This window comes from Calliphora vicina, chromosome 4, assembly GCF_958450345.1.
Source record: "Calliphora vicina chromosome 4, idCalVici1.1, whole genome shotgun sequence".
Taxonomy (NCBI): domain Eukaryota; kingdom Metazoa; phylum Arthropoda; class Insecta; order Diptera; family Calliphoridae; genus Calliphora; species Calliphora vicina.
In genome coordinates this window covers 11912678-11936077 of record NC_088783.1, presented here as the reverse complement: position 1 = coordinate 11936077, position 23400 = coordinate 11912678, and the positions used below count along the sequence as shown (strand labels likewise).

Genomic DNA, 23400 nt, shown 5'->3' with positions numbered 1-23400 from the left:
TATAAAAATTCATCTTTGACTTTTTATAACTCTCTTTATTTTAGACTGCTTTAAATTTGTGTTGCTGCTTTTTTAGAATATTTCAAGCGTTATTGGTTGTCCCAATATGTCCGCCTTGCTTACATAAAGATAAAAATCGTTTTGTTTATTTTTTGTTTAATTTCATTTCTTTTTTTTTATATTAATTTTAAATTCAAAGAACTGTAATGTTGAGTTCTATATTACATACATACATGTGTGTATATAAGTTTAAAATTTTGAATTTTGCACGTTGGCGGTTAAGTGCGATTGATTGAAGTAAAGTTTTATTGTTGTTGCTGCTGACTATTGTTGTTAATATGGCTTTGGCTTTGTATGTCTTTAAATGTGTTTCGAAGGCGAATAAATGTCAACAACAGCGAGAGATGATTAGAAGTTAAAAACAGTGGTTCGTTTATGCCAAAGAGAGCAAGAAATACGTCTATTATTTTCTATTGCCGCAAGGACATAGTCTACTGAATTTCTCCTAGCCTCCATACAATTAAACCGGGTTTTACACATAACTCAAGATTTTGGAGTTGTTTGGAAAATTTTAAAAAATATTCTTATTGTTCTCGACAAAACCCACCAGAAAAGTGATTTAGAGTCGACTGCTAGATATACTTTATGGTGAGTCTTGAACGAATTGTTTTTGGACGTTACAAATATCAGCTCACACGGATTTTACCTTCCCACTATTATAGTGTAGGGTATAAAAATTACTCATACCACCCGTAACACTCTTTATTAATTGGCTTGTTCTTTATACTAGAACTTCGTATTCGGTTTTAAACGAAACCGAAAACATTTATTGTTCGGTTTACGGATTTTTCTTTTAAAACTTATTACAGCAAAAAATCAAAATTCAGAACTGAATAACAAGCTTTTTATTATATCATAAGAAGATTAAAAAAATTAAAACAATTTCGTTGGAAAGGTAGACCTAACTAAAGGTGAATAATATAATATTAGGGGAAAACATAGGTAAACAAATCGAGGTAGTCATGTCTATGTGGGCAGATTTTAAATAGCACCCGAACCAGGACTATACCCGATCGTTATATTGATTGGCAAATTCACAAGGTGTCTTATTAGTCATATTGTCATAATGTCCTAATATTTCATGAATCGGCGGCTCGGCTGGTTGATTACGACAACACAATAAACATAGCATACAGAGTAATATTATTTTAGGACATTTTCAGCTTGAAAGGCAATAAACAACCTTTTTAAACCATTGTGAAATATTAGGACATTATGACAATATGACATGATAAGAGACCTTGTGAATTGACCAAATGTATCAAACATGGTTTTAAGAACATTCATGTTAACAAAAGATGGAAATTACTATATCGACCCAGCTATCTGTAACGATCGCAAATAAAAAAGTGAAACTTACTAAAGGAATGACAAAATTGCCACTTATGGCGAAGCCTACAAAAATCGGTCCAGTTTTAATTAAAATAATAATGAATGAAAAAAAATAAATTATAAATTCTTCCTCTAAAATATCACGTTTTGTGTCAGAAAACTGGTTTAAATTCAAACTGAAGTTAAAAATATATTCAATTTTAAAATCAACAAAGTCAAGGGTGAATCAAGCAATAACCAATTATCTGCTTAAACAAACTCATAAATATAACTTACATACATATAAATAGATAGATATTAAGTAGTATGTATAAGTATTTTTGAATAATATTTACCAAATTCAAATATTTTTATTATAAACAAACGATTTTTGCTAAAAAACAAAAAAAAAAATTAATCAATTAAAACTATTTATGTACTCAGGTGTTGTTGGTGTTGTTAGTTTATTTTAATTATTCAACATCTGTCCCACTGTACAAAAGCAAAAGCAACAAGTCAAGACACAGAGGGACTGGAGGAGTGGCGGTAAAATGCGTGTGGTTGCGATTGAATGGACCGCCGTATTGACATTACAATATTATGAGTTAAATCAGTTGTGACGCGAAACTTGCGCGATTAACACACACATTTTTTTTTTTACAAAAAAATAAAAAATTAAATAAATTCTATTATATTGTTTAGAATTTTTGGTTTCTTTTTGCGGGGTTAGTAGTTACAAAACGTTTTTAAGTAAAAAACAACTAAAGAAATAATATTTTATAAATTGTGGTGTTATTTGTTTGAAGAAGATTGCTATCATACAAAAAGATGAATAAATAAATAAGAAAAAGAAATTTTAAAATTTCAAACAAAATTTATCAGAAATAAAGAAAACGAAAACACGCAAACAAAACGGTGACGCATGCGCAAAAATATGTTTTTTAACAAATAATTGGCAATTTTTTATTAAAGTGTTTGAGTGAGTGTGAATGTGTTTAAAATAAAATCGTTTTTTCTTAGTGTCCGATACATTTTTGTAGTGACATAAAACGTTTAAAGCCCTTTTCATAGTCAACAAATAATTGCTCATGCATAAAATAGTGATTTTTCGTAGCATCTGTTTAGTTTTAGTTCTGTTGTGTTCTTTTTTATTTTATTTATTTTTGTTGTTAATTCTTTTAATGTGTTTTTTTTGTTGTTTGTAACAAAATACATTAAACTCTAAACGCTAAAAACTTACTGTCGCCGACAACGCGCTGTCGTCATCAATTGCTAATAATTGAAAACACCAACAACAAACAACCTCAACATCAGCGAAAAAAAAAATACCAAAACAAGTCGATTTGTTGTTGTTATTTTTTATTGTCAAAATGTTGCTGAAACAAGTTTCCATACTAATAAAATGAAATAAAATAAACAAAACCAAAAAATTTAAGATAAAAAAACCACAACAGATCTTCCACAAAACAAGGCAAAATATTTGAATGTTGTTCACAAATCAAAAATTCATTAAAGACCGTTTCGAACAATGTCGGAATGTGAACGTATTTCTTGTTAACGCCTTCTCATAGTTTAATTCTAACCAAATGTGGATGAATTATTGCTAAAAATGATGCACCTGTGTTTCTCATTTTTTTTATTTTTTTTTAATTTTTTATTGTAAATTGAAATTTAAAACAAAACTAATCTGTAAAATATCGTTTCATTGATACAATCAATGAATGCTAAATATGTATTGGTTGGAGGTAAAAATATTTTTCGTTTAGTATTACATCAGACATTGTTTACATGAAATTCACTTGAGCCCAACTTCACTGTGTTCAATTAGCGAAGTGGCGGTTTGGTTAATTATTTAAACTACTGTTAAGCATATTAATTTCAATTATCATTCGATTACTTAGAAGAAATGGTATTGTTGTTGTAGCAGCATAAACAATTTTCAATATTTAATAAGAGGGTTCTGCATGTAGCTCAAGTCCAAGGAATTATGCTACTTCGTCTGGATGAGTCCATAAATCCACTGGAAGTAGTGAAGTAGGTTTGGCTGGACAGTTGAATATGTGGTGGGTGTCATGAGCAACCTGAGCACATGCTGGGCATAAGTTAGGGACGGCACGGTCTATGCGCGACCAAAACGCATTAAGCCTCCATTATGATTTTAGTTGTGCCAGAACGACTCTTGTTTTACGCGGCAGAATCTTCTCGACGTCTGCTACAAGAAATAGTGTAATAATTAGTGCTGTCAATTATTCCAGTTTTATTTCAATCGAATAAAAGTTCAAAATTTTTTATTATGCTTGTGATCGATTTAATTTTTAAAATGTCTTCGATTATTTGATCGAATAACGAGTAAAAAATATTAAAAACATTTGTAGAATATAAATTTATTCAAAGTATTGGACATTATTCTGGTAACAGATGAACTGCCGAGCCAAAAGAACTGCTCATCTTTTAAGGCCCAGAGCGAATCAAGCCAATTTTGGATACTCTGTTCCAAAGTGAAGCCTATTCCAGATAGAGCGATCGGCATCGATCGAAACAAATAGTAGTCGGACGGGGCATGATGGAATCTTAAGGTTTTATGTCTTTCAGCATATTCTGGGCATTTTTCGGCCAATGCTCGCTTCAAACGATTCAGTTGCGTTCGGCTCAGGTTCCCTGTCATGTTCTGGCCAGATTACAGCTGCTCATAATAGATAGGACCCATATGGTACCACCAAAGACAGAGCTTTACCTTAGCTCTATGGATATTTGGCTGCGATTCATCTGGTTGGTCAGGCTTCACACACGATCTCTAACACTTCGGGTTATTGTAATGGATCCATTTTTCATCGCATGTTTCGCATGATTCGATGCAAAAATTATTTTCTTGAAGAGCGTCCAAGCAGCATTTGAGACATACAAAATCGGTTGAAAACCCAATATTTTTATACCCTTCACCTTCGTGAAAAGGGTATATATAAGTTTATCATTCCGTTTGTAATTTCCACAATAAAACTTTCCGACCCTATAAAGTTATATATTCTGGATTCTTATAGATAGCGGAGTCGATTAAGTCATGTCCGTCTGTCTGTCTGTTGAAATCAATTTTCTGAAGACCCCACATATCTTCGGGATCCAAATCTTCAATAATTCTGTCAGACATGCTTTCGAGAAGTTTCCTATTTAAAATCAACAAAATCGGTCCACAATTGGCTGAGATATGAGGAAAAAACCAGGACAACATAAATTTTTTTTGTCTATATCTGGATTACTAAGTCATTAATATAGACAATATGTATATCTAATGATAGATATTTCAAAGACCTTTGCAACGACGTATATATGACTGTAGTAAGTTGGTCCTACAATGGGTCAAAATCGAAAAAATAATTTTTAACCCGAATTTTTTTTTCACCGCAAAAAAAAGAAAATATAAAACAAAAATTTTAAAATAACAATTCGAAAAAAAAAATTTTCGAAAAATTAAAAAAACAACTTTGGGAAAAAATAAATTTTGTTTACCTAAAAATATTTAAAACTAGATAACCGCCCAGGCATCGCCCGGTAGCTATTTATTAATGTAATTCTTCAAGTTTTTCCAAAAAATTATTAAGAAAAATAAGAAGTGAAAAGAAGACAATATATTAAAAATTAAAATTTCCGAATTTTTTTTCTTTACAAACCATCTCCTAAAAATTTCGAATCGCTCCAGCCATTCTCACGTGATGACATTACATACATGGACCGTTTCATTTTTCAACTTTTAAAATCGATGTCTTCCGATCGGTATGAAATTTGCATCAAGGTTAGACCTATTGGATAGTAATTCAGACAAAAAATATCTATAAAAATAAATATTTTGTAACTCAAGATATACAATTTTTGTGTTAAAATATTTATTTTGATACTATCACATTCGCATCCCACTAAGATACCAAAAAGCTCTTAAAGGAATGGACCTAAGCTTTCGTCCCATTTTGGAAAAAAGTTCGATTTTGCTAAAAAAATCAAAAATTGTATATCTTGAGTTACAAAAAATTAATTTTTCTATATTCCACTCGCATCCCACTAAGCAACCAAATAGGTCTTAAAGGAATAGCTTTCTTTTGAGCAAAAAAAAAAATAAAATTAAAAAATAGGGCCCATTTAAAAAAAAACTCAAAAATTGCTTATTTTGAGTTACAAAACATTTATTTTGATAGATATCCCACTCGCATCCCACTAAGCGACTAAATAGGCCTTCAAGGAAAATATCTGAGCTTTCTGTTGAGCAAAAAATTAAAAAGAGGGCCCATTTCGAAAAAAAGTCAACAAAGTTTTTGATTTTGCAAAAAAAGTAAAAAATTCCATGTTTTGAGTTACAAAACTTTTTTTTTGACAGATATCGAACTCGCATCCCACTAAGCGAACAAATAGGTCCTCAAGGAAAATATCTAAGCTTTATTTTAAAAAAGGCCCATTTTGAAAAAAAGTCGAAAAAGTTTTTGATTTCGGAAAAAAATATTAAATTTTTTTTTTTTTTTTTAAATATTTTTTTTCGAAAGATCGAAGAAATAGCTATCTATACTATTTGGGACACATTTTGCTAAGAACAATAGGTAATAAGTTACATGGATGAGAAAAATCACATGATTGGCCAAAATATCAAATTTTGACACCCTCTAACTCCGAGAGTTCTTGACCGATCTTGTTGAAAAATTGTGTCTGAATTACTATCCAATAGGTCTAACCTTGGTGCAAATTGATGCATCCCGATCGGAAGACATCGATTTTAAAAGTTGGTTCACTTGACGTGAAATCCCCCATATATAGATTTGTATTTTGAAGTATAATTTGTTGAAGGGTACATAAGATTTAATTTTAAATTGAAAAAAAATTATTAGAGTATGTATTCTATTAATCGGCAATAATTGATTGAATAATTTTTTAGTCTAAATTGAAAAATGTTATTCATACGAATAACAAATATATTTTTTCATCGATTATTCGAATGATTTCTAACTATTTGTAACTATTGTAAAGTTGATCGTTTTAAAGGGTTTTTAAAAAATTCATCTACAAAATTACGTCGAAATGTGGATCACTGTAGATCAGCAGCAGTTCACTGTCAGGGTCTTTTACGACAACCCGAACGCTTTTTAGACTATTCTTTCTGTAAATTCGAAAATATTTTAATAGACAGCCATCAGTATTCATTACCACATACGCCAAATACTTTACACCACAGCCAATATTTCGTACTCCCCCTCACTGAAATGAGAATACTAATAACAACAACAGCAACTACGACGACATCCATAAACAACCTTACAAGTCAGTTTTGCGGTCACTAATGTAACCTGTTTTTTCCGTAGTAGTTGAAGCTGTTCGTTTATTTATCGTTGTTATTGCTATTGCTGTTGTTGTTTACTATTCACATTATTTTTATCATTCTTATGGTTAGTTACGTTTACTTCAGTCAATATATCTGTCAAATAAACTGCTCCTACTTTTTTTTCCTCAGTTTCTGTCGTTTGCAATTTGTTGTATTCGTCGTCGTTGGTTGTCGTCTCTGTTGTTGTTCCTGTAGTTGTTGCTATCTAACAGCAATTGTATGTTTGCAATGTGTGTATGTAGTTTATTGTCACTCTCAATTGCACTCGGTGTTAAAGTATTGTTGCTCTTGGAATATTGATCATAAATGACCTTGAAAATATTTATGCAAAAAAATGTAATTGTGTTGAGTGTGTTTGAGCTCTTTTTTTGTGTGTTTGTTTGTTTGATTTGGTTTTATTGGAGAGGAGTTTGGGTGTTTGTTTCTTCTATTAATACCTTAATTCAAATTTACCGTTATTTTGCTTTAATGGTTTTGGCAACACACACACACTCTAAACATAAGAAGAAGAATGAAAAAAAGAAAAGAAACATGGGTGCTAGTGGGTTTTTATTTTAGTTTGGAGGTAGTTACTACCTGTACAATGTACATATTTACTACACGTTTTATTTTCTTAATTCATATGTATAAAGTTGAATCATTCATAATTCAGTGTGTGGCATTTCTGCACAGTGTTTAAGAAGTTGTGGAAAAAGTGAATAATAAATATAAAAAATACCGGAAATACCTAATTTGTAGTTTACAACTCAAAACCGTTAAAAGAAGAAATAAAAAGAACATAATTGCAAATATGAATAAAAACCAATAATCAAAATTTAATTAAAAAATCGCAAAAAACCTTAAATTGGTAAAATAAAAATAAAAGTATTAATATTAGCAAACGTTTAATAAATTTTAAAAATTTAATTTAAAAATATGAACACTTTGGAGAAATCAAAAACACCAAATTCTAAATTTCAACTAGAAAAACATAAAGCTGAAGATCAAAATCAGGAATTGGTAAGTCTAAATTTTATTTAAATATTTAGTAGCTTTATTTAAATTTTAATAATCTAGGACAAATGCGTGATTTAAACAATGATTTATTGAAATTAGTTTAAATTTGTTTCCAATTTAGTTAACTTGGGTTAATTTGCTGTTGTGATTTGATACGATTACAAATGTGACAAGATGTTCTGAGAAACATATTAATGGTCATAAGTTTGGCACTAAATTTGTGTTCACGAAGATGAAATAATGAAGTCAAATGATTTTACCATCATCAAATTGCTGTTTTAGCCAAAACTGTCCAAATTTGCAGTTACAGAATCAATCTTGAAATAAATGTTAATGAAAAAATTAAAATTTAAACTACCAATAAGGAGCACTACAGTGAATATTTCGGAAATCTGCCATTTTTAACTGGCATAGGCTTAGCAGAGGAGTATTCAAGTTTAAGAGCACATTTTTCAGGAGCGGCGCTGTGGGATAGGGCACCTCAGACAACATTGGTTTATCCAAAACAAAAGATTTTAATATATGTAAGTCCTTGATTAGATCTATAAAAAGCATAGTGGCATCAGCTATTTACCTCTAATAGTTATTGAGTTATACGCATTTGAATACCCTGGAACAGGTTTTCACAATATCGGGCATAATGTATGACAGCAACGTTAAATATCAAGATCGTCCAATTGACAATTTCCTATTTTAGCACTAAATAAATGTCAAATGATGACAGCTTAGTTCTTGACATTTCATCATTTGACAGCCGATTTACATCCTAACCTCAATTAGCTCACCCTTTACTATATTTATTTGCTTCACAAAACCCCTTGTATCGAGTGTATTATTGTATTCAATACAATAGTGTAAGCTTGTTGTTGGAAATTTTCATACAAAAATTAAATACACTTGTACACTTTTATTTTATTTGTTTTTAAAAAGTTGTATTGCTTTACAGCTATAAATTTGTTTACATTTCTCTGAGCTCACATAGTACCCGTATATGTGAGAGAGTAATTTGAAAAAATTAAGAGTTGTCTACTACTTTTTCAAAAACATTCATACAATATAAAATGGGTGTTCACAAACTAATAAACAAAAAGTGTATTTCATACAAGATACACTATACAAAATGTTGTGAATTCAGCAATTATAGAGTTACTCATTAAACTATAAACTAAAAAAAACTGGAGCTAGATTTTTTTACAAAACTTGAGAAAAATTCAAATTTTCTCAATTATAAATACAATTTTCCCCTGATTGATCATGACAGTGGGAACGTATGAGTAATATCGATCAATCCTAACAAGTATACTTTAGAATAATATGCTACACTATACTTTCTCTTATAGCGTTTTCTTTTCTGGCATAAATGATGCCTTTATTCTGCCTTTTGTCCTTCTTTGTGGTATTTTCTGAAATAAATGTAGTTTGGCAAGCATATAATGTGTTCTTTTCAAATAATGTTGCCCTAAAAAACTGAAAATATGCTACATGTTTCACCCTCAATTTTATTAATAGGTTAGAAAGGCAGCACTTCTTAAATAGCTGTTCTTGTTTTTGTTCGTTTGTGTCAATGAAATAGTTTTTGTATTTTTTGATTAAAAGTTTTAAAATGGAATCAAAAGGTATAGTTTTAAAATATTTAGAAGAAGGGCATAAATCTGTAACTTCTAAACGGTTAGTACGATTTGAATTAAATTAGATACGCGAAAAGAGAAAGTATTGTCGAATTTAAGTTTTGAATTTGGACCTCATGAGCCCAACAAAGGCACGGCCAGGCGTCCCGAAAGTAGGACACCTTCGGTATGTTAAATTTTTTTTCAAATCGGATAAATTGTTCTCGTGTTATGCTGTGTTTATTTTCAAAGTCAGCCAAAACAATTATGGCTTTTATCAAAATTAACTCCAAAAAGTATGCTGCAGAAAAACAAAAATGTTTGTCGTACTGTGTTTTCAATGGTAGGATTATAAGAGGAATAAAATATTAATAAAACTTGATTTAATATTAAAAAGTTTTTCCGGGAAGATTTAGTTTTCATGCTATATTCCCAATTATTAATAAATTTAATTGAAATTTGTTGTTGGTGAATAATCTATTTCCTATGCGCATTTCACTGGTTGCTTAGGCCAGATCATCATAATATTGTCTTTTAAAAAATAAAAACCAATCTTAGTAAAATTTGCCATTTATTCTACAGCCAAAATAGATCAAATTATCCCCCAACTACCAACATTGTTAACACGTATTTGTCCTATTATTAAGAGCATGTATTTTCAAATTAACTAACTCACTAACTAAAACTCTCTTTCAACAATAATAATTCTCTTTAAACAAAACGAAAAAATAACATCAATAAACTTTTATATGTAAATAATAAACAAACATTTAAAACTGTTTACACAAGTGTGCTTTTACAACAGTGGTTTAGCTTTTGAGAATTTAACAGTAAATAAAATAAAGTTAAGCTTAAGCTTTTGCGCGTCAATACATACTTACATGTATAAGTTAGCATAAGTGTGCGTGGCTGTGTGTGAGTATTTGCGTGTTTTTAATAAGCTGTTCATTTATTTGGCTGATGTGGAAAACAAAAGCTTATTTTATTTTGAATTTTCATAAATTTTTCCTCAACTTCTGGTATTAAGCGATGAGAAATAACAAACAAACTCTAATACTCTGAGTTAGTAAAGGTTCAGTGCCTTGAGGTGCACGACGTGCTACGGATTAAAAAACCAAAAAAAAAAAGAAAAAAACCTAAAAAAAATTTAAACATTTTAATGAATTGGAATAATAAACAAATATTGGAATTTAATTGTTAAACAAAACAAAAAAAAGAAACAAACAAATAACATTTAGTTAGTTTTTCTAAGCAAGTGATTAACAAACAACATAATTGAAACAATTTTGTTAATTGTAGGTTTTAACTAAATGGTCATTGATCAAACATCATCATTAGCATCAACAAAAAGCATCAAAAATAAAAAAATATTCAGAAATCAATTTGGAAAAAAATTAACAAAAAAAGTGATTGATTTAAATTACATGTGTTGCATAAGTGTTTTATATATTTTTTTCTCTCTTCATCTTTTATATATTTTTTTTTTTATAAATTTTTCATACATTTTAACTATGAAAATGTGTATTAGTTGGTGGTGTGTGTTCGAGTGTATATTTGTATTTAAACTGTAAAACTAAGTGAATGAAATACGAATAAAAAAAAGCGCGCAAGAATAAGCAAGGGTCTTAGTATGAATTTCAAAGAAAACTTAATACTAAACCAACCCAACTAAACCAAAACAACAAGCTTGAACTGAACTGAAAACAGTTCATTAAAGAATCAAATCGTTTGTTTTTTTTTTACACTATACAATAAATGCTATTCATTTGTGGTCATTATTTTAAAAAAAATTTGAAATATTTTTGTGAGAAAAACAAATAAAAAATTTAAAATAAAAATATAAATTCGTTACTTACAGTTTAATGGTTAGTAAACAGAAGTTGTTTTAAATAATTTATTTGTTGTTATAATGAAATTCAGCAATAAAAGAAAAATTATATTTAAAACACTTTTAGAAGTTTAATAAGTGTTACAATATTGACAGTGTTTGCATTTGTCACTTAAAACTTTCATATAAATGTTTTTTTTTTTTATTGATTTGTGTTTATACAGCATTTTGTCTTTTTTAATGTTGGTCCAACCGAATTTTAATTTTACCGGTCTAGTTACACTCATAGATTCCAAAAATCTGTTCAAAATTAAGTAATAAATTCGCAACAATATCTCTGTAATTTTGACTTTTCTTATTCCCCAAAAATTCTTGAACAACAAGTTTAAAAGAATTCCATGCTGCATTTTCAACATCGGTTAATAGACACTCAAATTTGGTATCAACCAAAATTTTTCTTATTTGAGGACCCACAAATATCCCTTCTTTTATTTTGGCCTCAGAAAGACTCGGGAACACGCTGCATAAATATTGAAATGCTGGTTTTGTCTTATCTAAAGCTTTTACGTAATTTTTTAATGTAAATAAGCATTTTGCAGTGTTTGTGTTATAGGAAAACCTCGATTTGACTGAATAATTTTTCAGCAAATAAAACAAAAATGGTCTGGGTTTATTTTACACTTTCTAGAAGACATTTTAAAATAGTTTTTACTTTAGAGTTTTGTATTTAATAGCGATTTATTAACTTTTATCTACAGAAAAGATGTACTTTTAAACAGTATTTATTTTATTCCCGTAAATTTTTTTCGGAATTTGTCAAAAGAATACAACTCAGAAAGTATCTAGTAGCTTCGCCAGAGTGTTGAGTACCCAAAAACGATGTAAATACTTAATTACTACAATTCGGTACACTACAGTATGCATTAGTAGTACTCAGGGCAGGTGAAAAATAAAAACCCATATATCTCAAAATTTTGACGTATAGGTGGGAAACAAAAAATGGTCAATTAACTAGCGTCCCTAGCTCTTCTCAAAAATATAAGTTTCATTCCATGAGCAAACAAAAATGTTTGATTTGTAAACTAGTGTAATCAGTATATTAATTATACTATTAAGTATTATTTAAGTAGTATTTATAAAAGTGTTTAATATCGGGACAAAGTTTTTGGGAATTCTCGGGATTTTTTAAAAAATTTCCGCAAAATTTTTGCCGGCAAATGTCAGGAATTTCTTTATCCCCTGTCTATACTTAACCAATATTTTTCATAACAATTAATGACATTTGTTATCAAGACAAAGTTGTCTGAGCAAAAGCACTAATAATTTTGTCATAACGAAGCAATAATACTAATAAATGGAGACTATACCTGATAATTTTTTATCTTGACAACCATTTTGATGTTTATCATGATACAAATGATCAGATTATACAGATATGAATCAGCTGGTTTCAATAGAAATATAACAAAAGAAAATGTCAAAATGTTGTGGTTTCACACTAGTTGTCTATTAAAAATTATATTTTTTCTCTCGCTCTACAAATCACAACCAATGAAAACTTTTTTGACAACTGTCATTTGGTTCATATCTGTAATAATCTGTGTAGAAATGTATCAGGTATAGATAGGGGGTTATAAGTTTTCGACTTAAAGTTAAAGTATTATCTTTGAACAGATAAAATGGGCTCGTTGAGATTTATTGCAAATCTAATAATTCGATAGCAGCTGACAAAGATGAATTACCATTGATATAACGAATATTTGTCACCATAACAAAACATTTTATCCACAACACAAAAATTGGTTATTTAAACAGAATTATTAGTTTAGCAATAAATTCGGTTATCACAAACGAAACTTTTGTCTTTGTAAAGCTTAGTAATCTGTTCAAAATTCATTAGGACAAAGTTCAAAGACTTGCGAAATTATAGTACTCTAGATATTTGATAATAACTATTTAGCCAAACTTCATGTAGCGATAAGACAAAAATAGTTGAATATAGCAGGTGCCACGTCCACTAATCCAATCCCGTCCACTTTCAGCCAAATTTTCGAAAATTAAGTTTCCTATGATTTGTTTTCATTTAACATATTTCTCCATTCTTGATACCTCTCGATATACGAGAGTTGGTAAAAGACGAGAGTTGTGCCAGTAAATCGGAATTATTTAATTTTTCTTCCATTGTTGTTGTGAATAGTTTCTCTATGTTTCTTAAGATCAAAAATCAATTGACTGAAAGGGATAGAATACAAAGGGATTTGGATTTCTATTTGAGTTGAAATCCAGCTTTAAAAAGGCTCATAATGCTACAGGTCTTTTATTGTATTCGGATTGTTGTGAACTCTATAAGTAATCTAGACTGTTTCTTAATAAATTAATCTTTAATAATTATTATATGGGTTATTATCCTTTGCATGTCACTGTATAGATAAGTTTATTCGTGACAGATCACAGTTTGTTCAGATTTGGTTTGGTTTTGGTTTGTACCACGAATATATTTCGGGCAGTTCTACAGGGATCTATATTGGCTTCACAATTATTTTTATTGTACAGCAACAATATTTTTTACAGTTTATTTCCCTTGAGCGGATTTTTGTATGCAGACGATTTTCTAATTCTGTGTGCTGAGAATTTGATTAAATATTAAACGTTTTTAAATCGAGAGCGATATTTCGTTATGGATCGTCAATGATCAATGATCATGAAAGATCCATAAGTTATTTCTGAACAATATAAGCTAAAATTCCTTAGAAATGTACACAATTCTACACCCTTTAAATACTTTAAAAGCTCTGACAGTGAGGAAAACATAAAATAAACGAACAAACAAAACCAACAATAGTTTAACCAACGAACCAAACAACCAACTAACCCACCAACAAACAACAGCAGCAACAAAAAACCGTCAGTCAAGACAACAATTGTAACTTAAAAGTTACGTAACTCAGCAACGATCCTGTGAATTAGAAAAAAACCAAACAAAAATAAGTAAGACTTCAATAAAACAAGTGCAAGTGATTTGAGTGTGTGTATGTTCACACACATACTAATGCAAACACACTTACACAAACACATTGTGCTAGTACGTGTGCATGTTTGTTTGTTGTTATTTTTCGATTTGTAGGCCAAATTATTTTTATACAAGTTTTCCTGGGCGCAAAAAAAAATCAATTTTCTTATAGAAACAACAAAAAAAAACAGCGTGAGAAAATAATGTTCAAACAATATTTTTTATGACACCTTAAATGAACAACTTTTATACTCAGACAGACAGACGTACTACTTGATTGTTTGTTGGTGAATTATTTCAAGTGTTGTTGCAGTTAGTTGATGTTGGTGGTTGCTGTTTTAGTATTTTTATTATGCAGCAGGAACATTAGCAAACAAACAACAACAACAGCCAGTCAGCCAGCCAGCAGGCAGCAATAATATGTAACTATGTAACAACAACTGCAACTACAACAAAAGCTAAAACACCAACAAACAGCAGCAACAAATACATAACAGTACAAATCCAATGTATTTATTAAACAAAACGTACACATATTCATTCATTCAAACATATTTACATTCATTGTACATTTTTATTAACCAGCCCGCTAACTGGCATTCACTTCACTTCTAAACATGACTTAAAAAAATCAGCAACAACAACAATGCCACAAATAAGATAAATAATCATAAATAAAAAAGCCAACTGAGAAATAAAATAAAAAAAAACGTGTGAATTTCAATTTGGTTTTAAAGCATTTTCATTTTATTCTAAACTAAATTTTTAATATGAGTATTATTTATGCCAACAGCAACAACAATTCTGAGACATTTGTTTTGTTTATTTTTATTGCTGTTCTGTGCTCTCCTCTATAGTTTTCTCTCAGTGCTGGCACTTGCATTCATACATATTTTATCGATAACAAGTGAATTGTGGATGTGTATCAAACAGCTGAGTATGTTTTGTTTTATTTTGATTTGTTGTTTTAAAAAACAACTTTATTACTGAAATAAATTATGTAGCATTAAGTAAAGATTTTATGATTCTACTTGCTTGCATACATAAATTTTAAAACAGTGCATTTTAATTTCTTATTAAAAGGGGAACATTAAAAATAAATAACTACTGGGATTTGAAAAATTATTTGTGTGTCCAAAAGAATAAACCATTTTAAAATGCACTTTTCCAATGTTCTAGAAATTTGAGTTATTAAACTTTTAATTCCTTGACAAATCATTGGAAACTTTTCCAAATATTTCATTAACATTAGGGTGGCTCCAAAAAAAGTTGTGGATATTCCCAACTAAAATTAAAGTATAATTCATTCTAAGATACTGTTTCTCAAAATTTTTGTCCTGGCGTCCCTATTTGGTGAGCTGGATCAAAGTATAAAAGGTAATTTTTTAAGGTTTTTATGATTTTTTCATATTTCTCGCAAAATAAATATTGGTATCATATAAATCATAAGAAATAAATACAATTTTTTTGCATGAAATGTATTTTAGTTAAACTAAAATATTTGTTTTATAACCCAACAGAAAGCTTGTGAAATTACGCTTATGATGTTTATAACGTATTAATTTAAACTAAATTACCATTAATTGAAAAAAAGACTTAAAATTGTTCCCAAAAATTACATAAATTCAAATATTTTGATACGATATTGATTGAATTTTTAATTGTACAATATAAATTTATTCAAAGCATTGGCCATTGTTAGCTATCAACTTTCCCCATCTTTCTGGCAACATATGAATTCCGAGTTAAAAGAACTGCTCATCTCAGAGAGAGCGCTCTATATGGATCGAAACAAATAGTATTCGACGGCACTTTTTACACATAAACCGATAGAACTCATTCACCATAAGCTTTGGTGAGCAATCGGTGTGCTTCGACGGCACTTTTTACACATTAAAGAAGTAAAGCAAAACTTCCACTATAAAGTTTAATAACTAAGTGAGTTATTAAAAACAAAAACCGTGTTCAAAAGATACGCCATCTATTGTAAACAACACATTTTTAATAAAAATACACATTTTACCTTTCAAATAGAAGATACTTTTTGGAAATCGGTTTTTAAAATGGCTGAGTTATGGTCGATTAAGTTTCCAAAAACGCAGTTTTTATAACCTTCACCATGAGTAGCAAAGGTATATATCGTCCCCTTAATAAAACAATATTTAAAATTTTTGTGTTAGTTGACATCTAGAACAAAAATAATATTTCAATCCATTTTGTGGAAGTAGAATTTCACCAAATTTTGACCACATATAGAATAAGTTATGTAGATTCTTATTATGCAATAATGGTGTATATGCTTATACACTATTGTTTTATTGAGTGGACGATATAAGTTTGTCATTCCGTTTAAAATTTCTACATTTTTCATTTGCAACCCCACAAATTATATATATTCTGGATCGTTAGAGATAGCGGAGTCGATATACAAATGTCCGTCTGACAGTCTGACCGCATGTATGTTGAAATCAACTTTCCATGGCCCCCAAATAACTTACATACATCAATATATAGGGAATTCTAACGGCTCGGTTGCTATTTAAAATCGAGACAATCTACTAGGACAACCTCGATTTTTGACCTATTTTTTATCTCTATCTGGATAACTAAGACATTAATATCCAATAATAGATATTTCAAAGACCTTTGCAATTTTTTTCACTAATAAATTAATTTTTTTTTAAAAAAAACTTAAAGAATTTTTTAAAAATTGTGAATTTTTTTTTTAAATTTTGTTTACTTAAAAATATTTAAAATTTTTATTTTAAAGTATAATTTGGTGAAGGATATATAAGATTCGGCACAGACGAATATAGCTCTCAACAATTTTTAATTTTTTTAAGCTAAAAGTTGATCGTGAGGCTGTAAAACATTTTGTCCTTATTTTCGTGAAAAAGCAATAAAATAATAAACGATTTATGCTAATTTTTTTGAGAACATGTTCTTTATATTAATTTATATATATTTAGGGAGAATCCTTACTTTAAATTACCGTAACTCAGCCATTTTCCAAACGATTTTTACAAGTATTTTTATGTTTAAAAAATAAAACTTTTGTACTTCAAACAAAAGAAGCAGTTTTAAAATTTGTTTTAAAGGGAAATATTTATGATGTTTTGAAGTTGAACCGTTGTTTCACTAAAACGAAGTGATCGAGTAAAACTATAGGTATTTTTACATGAGAACCCCTTCACTTTTATAAAACTGTGCAATTAATTATTAACATGAAAATTACACTAATATTTTTTAAACTGGAATTACTTCCAGCGTCCTCATATTATATAAACATAAATATAAAAGCTAAATGATCAATGAATTATTATTAATAACTTTTTCAACAATTTCCCTAATGGGAAAATAATAAAAAAAAATTACGTAATTTCTCTATACTAAATAAAGCAAATTATTTTTAATTTGTAGCTTTGTTGCAATTAAAAAAAAACAATCAACTCACTGTGACTCCTAATAAAAAGTCCAATGTTCGGTGTAGATTGAAAAAGTCAAATTATATGAAAGAAAAAATGGGTTAAAAAACTAAGTGTAGCTATCATTACACTATTAGAATTGAAATGCTAAAGGTGCTTCTGAATTAAATGCACACAATATGTAGATTTGAGCACTTACATGGCTATATATAAATGTATAAATATAAATATGTATCTCTGTATGAATATGAACATGTTCATATATGTATTTATGTTTATTAGCATATATGTATGTACAATAATAATTTTCATTCATTCTTCATAAACACTTTATAATAGTTTGTCTAATGGCTAAAACCCAGTAAGTATCAGCATGTTTGGTTTTATTTGGTAACGAGTCATGTACACAAATGACAGTGTAGAGCAGAATATGTATGTGTTTGTTAGCCATTCTTTTGATTATACTAGTAGGTCCGTCCGGCGCAGACCTGGTCACGAGCTGCTGCTGTTTTTATTAGTATTTTAAAGTAAAAAAAAAATATATAAAAAACAACAGCAAATTTTTGTTTGGTTAAAAATTTTTCAACCCATATTTGCGTATTTTTTCTTATATATTTGTCGTCAAAATGCTGACTGTTAAGAACAATGCGAACGATTTTTGAATATTTAATTAAGTTGCCACAATTTATAATTGAACATTTATTTGGCTAATGAAGAAAACTGAAATTTACCAGGTTTTTAAATATTTTTTTTCTTTTTTTTTCAAATAATCCCAAAACACATTTTTTCTTCAAGTGCTTATTTATATAAAAGAGAGAACCGGTATTAAAAAGGCGCGATTTGCATTTCAATTTTATATATTTTCAATTTAATATTTTTTGTGCGAAAGTTGTTACTTAGTTCAGAGAGTGTGTGTGCAAAATATAAAAATGTTAAATGGGATTTTTGGATTCTGTTTGAAAACCACAAACATACTTAAAGTAGTACAAATTCTTTTAAAAAAATAGAACAGACAATAGTTAAACTTAATAGTTTATTGTTGTTAATAACACTATGATACAAATTAAAAATTAAAAGATTTTTATATAAGGTGCGTGTAAAAATGATAAGGTCACATACTACAAAATACAAATATTATTGATGGGCAAATTCAAACAAATATTTTCCCTGTATCATGTGTCTTAAATTGAACAAAATTAATTTTTACAATAAAAATTTTACAAAAATAAGAACTAAATCGAAAAAATTTGAAAGGCTTTTTAAAGCACTACACAATTTTGATGTATTGTGGTTCCAGTAGTACAAATATGGTCCAAATTTTAAATTCTATAGAGAAGTTTTTTTAAAAAATTTTTTTTTTTTGGAAAAAAAGTTGAATTTTTTTAGACGTTTTTCCACATAACTCAAAAAGGGTTAGTCCGATATTATTAAAATAAACTTAGAATTGTAACGAAAATTGTAACAAAAACAAAACACATGTAAAATTTACACTCAAAGTACACACTTGTAAGCACATACAATTTTGTGAAATTGAGCAAATTCACTTAATTGTGAATAAATTCGAAAAGAATCAATCGATTTTTATCTTCAATATTTCATTTTGTTCCTAATACATGTGGCTTTACGATAAAGCAATATGTCTGAACAATTTCTGCCTTTTTCGAATTTTCCTGATTTTTTTAAAACAAAAAAATTGGATATTTTTACATAAAAATTATATTTTTTGCTTCAATTTGTTATTATAACTCCGAAACTACTGAGCCGATTAAAAAGCAATATATATGTAAAAATGTGTACATAGCATGGGAAAATGTTTTCAAAATTCAATCATTCAAAACAAGAACATTTACTACTCAATTTTATGTATAACAAACAAAAAAGTTAAATTTTGTAAAAATGAGCGATTTCACTTAATTGTGAATAAATTTGAAAAGAATCCATCGATTTTTATGATCGATATCACATTTTGTTGCTAATATATGTGGCTTTGCGATGAAATAATAAATCTGAACAATTTCTGTCGTTTTCGAATTTTCATGATTTTTTTAAAACAAAAAAATTTGATATTTTCACAAAAAAAATATATTTTTTGCTTCAATTTGTTATTATAACTCCGAAACTACTGAGCCGATTAAAATGCAATATATATGTAAAAATGTGTACATAGCATGGGGAAAATGTTTTCAAAATTCAATCATTCAAAACAAGAACATTAACTACTCAATTTTATGTATAACAAACAAAAAAGTTAAATTTTGTAAAAATGAGCGAATTCACTTAATTGTGAATAAATTCGAAAAGAATCCATCGATTTTTATGATCGTTATCACATTTTGTTTCTAATATATGTGGCTTTGCGATGAAGTAATAAACCTGAACAATTTCTGCCGTTTTCGATTTTTCATGATTTTTTAAAACAAAAAAATTTTAAATTTTCACATAAAAAATATATTTTTTGCTACAATTTGTTATTATAACTTTGAAACTACCGAGGCGATTAAAACGCAATATTACAAAATAAAAAGGTTGTGTAAATTTGAACTTTTCTAAGTTTTTTTTAATAATATCGGGCCAACACTTTCCGAGTTATAACAAATTTGGAAAAACATCTAAAAAATTCACAATTTTTTGAAGAAAAAAATCTATCCATAGAATTAAAATTTTTTAGCATTTTTATACTTAGGTAACCATGATGAATCAAATCTATGTATATAGTTGTTAGTGAAGCCTTTGTTTGCTGTTGACCTGTGTTATCACTGTGTTAGGAATCGTGAATTTTTTCACAATCAGCAGAATTACGAAACAATTTTTTGAAATTACGAAATATCCTTTTTCTCATTTTTCCTATTCAAATTCTATGTTAAAAAAACATATAGGGAAAAACTCCCGGTGAATTTTTTTTCATAATTGGGCTGAATAATTCCAAATTTTAAGGAAATTTGAAAATAAAAATTATTATAATTAATAGAAATTTCCCGTTTTTACATTTAATGTCATAGTTAATCACAATTCGATTTAACTTACGTGAAAAATTTTAAAATTTTTATCTTAAGTTGGCTTTTTTGGCCCATAAAAATAACAAAATGAAAAAAAAACAAGTTAATACCAAAAAATGTTATAGTTATACTTAATTCTATATAAATTACGTGATAAATTTGCTATTTTTGCCTCATAAAAATATCAACATGAAAATTCCAAAAAAAATTTTTTACAAAAAATGTACTTATCACGTTTGTACAATTCGCTAACACCCCAAATTCTAAGAAAAATCTACAAAAAAAAAGTAATTTAACAAACCAAAAATTGAATTTTTTATATAAAATGCAAGGTTTTCAAAGTTTTATATCATATTGAAACAAATTTTAAACTTGCAATAATAAATCTAAACCTTACACTTAAAAAAAACCAAATCAAGGTCCTTCAACTTTTACAAAATATAAAGACAAAAACTTGAATTTTTCTTTAATTAATTATATAAACAAATAATGAAAACAATATAAAATTAAAAACAATATTTAAGAAAATTTCCCATAATAAATAAATATGAAGTGATGCAGGCAGGTATTTTCCACAACCTCCAAAATTTCAACTCTATTGAAAATAACTAGCTAGTTTTTTTCATTATTATTATATTATTAATTATGTAGTTTAAACCTGGATGGTTAAAGCTTGTCATAAATAGTCGCAAAAACATCACAAACTAAATGAAATTAAAAAAAATAACAAATAAAAACAAAAATGGCAAAAACAACACAAAATTATATCTACTGTAGTTAAATTTACAAAAAGATACTTGTGTATCCCACAATTGTATGCATGTCTGTCTGTCTCTCTGTACGGCGAACATTAAAATTTTAGTTATTGTTGTAGTTAGAGCTGTTTTTTTTGTTGTTATTGTTGCAGTGCATATTTTATATTTTAACTTGAATGTCGTGAGTCAAAAATCTAGGGCGAACTATTGAGTAACCCAACAAACTACACCACCACCACCAACAACAACAAAAGTAACAACCTCAAAAAAGGAAAAATCTAAAAAAAAAATAACAAAAGTTATTAATATAATACAACACTGCGAAAACACATATATAAAAAATAAAAAAAAAAAAAAAATAACTGAAAAAATATAAATGACAACTATAATAAACTAGAAAAAACAAATTACATTTTCATATGTAACATACACACGTACTAAATGTATAAACATGTGTATGATAGGTGATTTGCCATAAAGAAAAATTATCAAATAATTTATCCTCAATACAGGAACTAAAAATTAAAAAAAAAATATAAAAACAAAATCATCATTGGCATCACTAGCTGCAAATAAAATAAAAAAAAATAGTTTCGTGTGAATGAATAAATAATGGCAGTGATAATGATCAGCAAATATCATTAAATACAAAAACAAAACAATAATAATGTAGTCAAATAATGAAACAAACAATAACAACAACAATCATAAATATGAATGACTGTGAGATGTGTTGTGTTAAATTGTTTTGAAAATAGCAAAACTAATATAAAGAGAAAGAGAGAGAAAAAGAGTTACAAAAAAAAAACAAGAAGAAGAAGATGTTCTACAGTGAATTGCAAAATATGTCAATATAAAATTGTGTTTTAATGCATAGAATGCAATTTTTTAATTGCAGGAAATAAGTTTTTGTTGAAAACAGATTTAAATTACCAAAATTATCATTTACATTTAATTGTAAATAATATAGCGCTTAAAATAACTTTTATTAAAATCATTTTTGTTAACCTTTATTAGTTTTTGTGGTTTTTTTAAGCAAATAAATTCAAAATATCCACAACAACATCAAGAAACTGAATGAATTGTGTGTATTTTTACGCTCTATTACGCTATTTTGTTCACATTCGGGTTGTTTGACGAAAATCATCGTAACCTGAACAATATGAACGCCTACCATGGATCTAGAGTATCAAAAACCATCGGTTTCGGTTTAACCGGTTTTTTTAAAATACAATAATCAAAAACACTTTTTCGGTTAAACCGGTTTTTCAAATTTGCCGGTTTTTTGGACACTCTAGCTTGATCTCAATACATTTATTTGTCCTTTAATATTTACTCAAATATATATTTTTGTTAAAATTTTCTAATTCGTTTTTGAGAAATAGGGTTTTTGTAAATGAATTTTTTTAATTTTTTTTCTAATTTACATGTTTTTTCTGTGAAATGAATTATTCGTATTAATCGTATTTTATTTTAATCAAATAAAAGTTCATAATTTTTTTATTCGAGTGATCGATTAATTTTAAAACTTCCTTGATTATTTCAATGAATAGCGAATAAAAACCAGGAAATTTTTAATAATTTTTTTGTTAACGTATGACTTAAAAATGCGGATTTTTTAAAATTTTTTTAGTTTTAATTTTGAAACATTTGTTCAATATAAATTTATTCAAGGTCTTGGCCATTGGATTACGAGCCAAAAGAACTGCTCATTCTTTTGAGGCCAAGAACGAATCAGGCCAATTTCGGATACTCTGTTCTGAAGTGAAGCGTATCCCAAAGAGAGCATTCAGCATCGATCGAAACAGATAGTAATTGGACGGGCCACGGTCTAGACTATAAGGCGAGTCAGTCAAAACTTCCCAACCACTTCATTCTAAATACTTTTTAACAGATATTGCAACATGTGGCCAAGTGTTGACATGGTGTAATATTTTTAAAGTCTGGCCGCATATTCTGGGCTTTTTTCGGGCAATGCTAGCTTCAAACGAATCAGTAGCATCCCTATGATGGTTTGGTTAGATTTTAGCAGTAGATGGGACCCTTTTGTTATCAC

General features: G+C 28.3%; 1 protein-coding gene across 2 annotated transcripts in view; it reads left to right on the top strand.

The window, feature by feature from the left end:
• The first annotated feature begins 7418 nt into the window (after positions 1 to 7418).
• Positions 7419 to 23400, top strand: part of chas (chascon) — a 56424-nt gene continuing 40442 nt past the window's right edge. Inside the window, exon 1 of one of the 2 annotated variants that reach the window (XM_065506812.1) lies at positions 7419 to 7726. In XM_065506812.1, the coding sequence (XP_065362884.1) occupies positions 7643 to 7726 (84 nt within the window). In that variant the 5' untranslated portion in view covers positions 7419 to 7642. Of the gene's footprint in view, positions 7727 to 10253; positions 10626 to 23400 lie in introns of those variants that run through there. The other variant, XM_065506811.1, reaches the window with a different exon arrangement.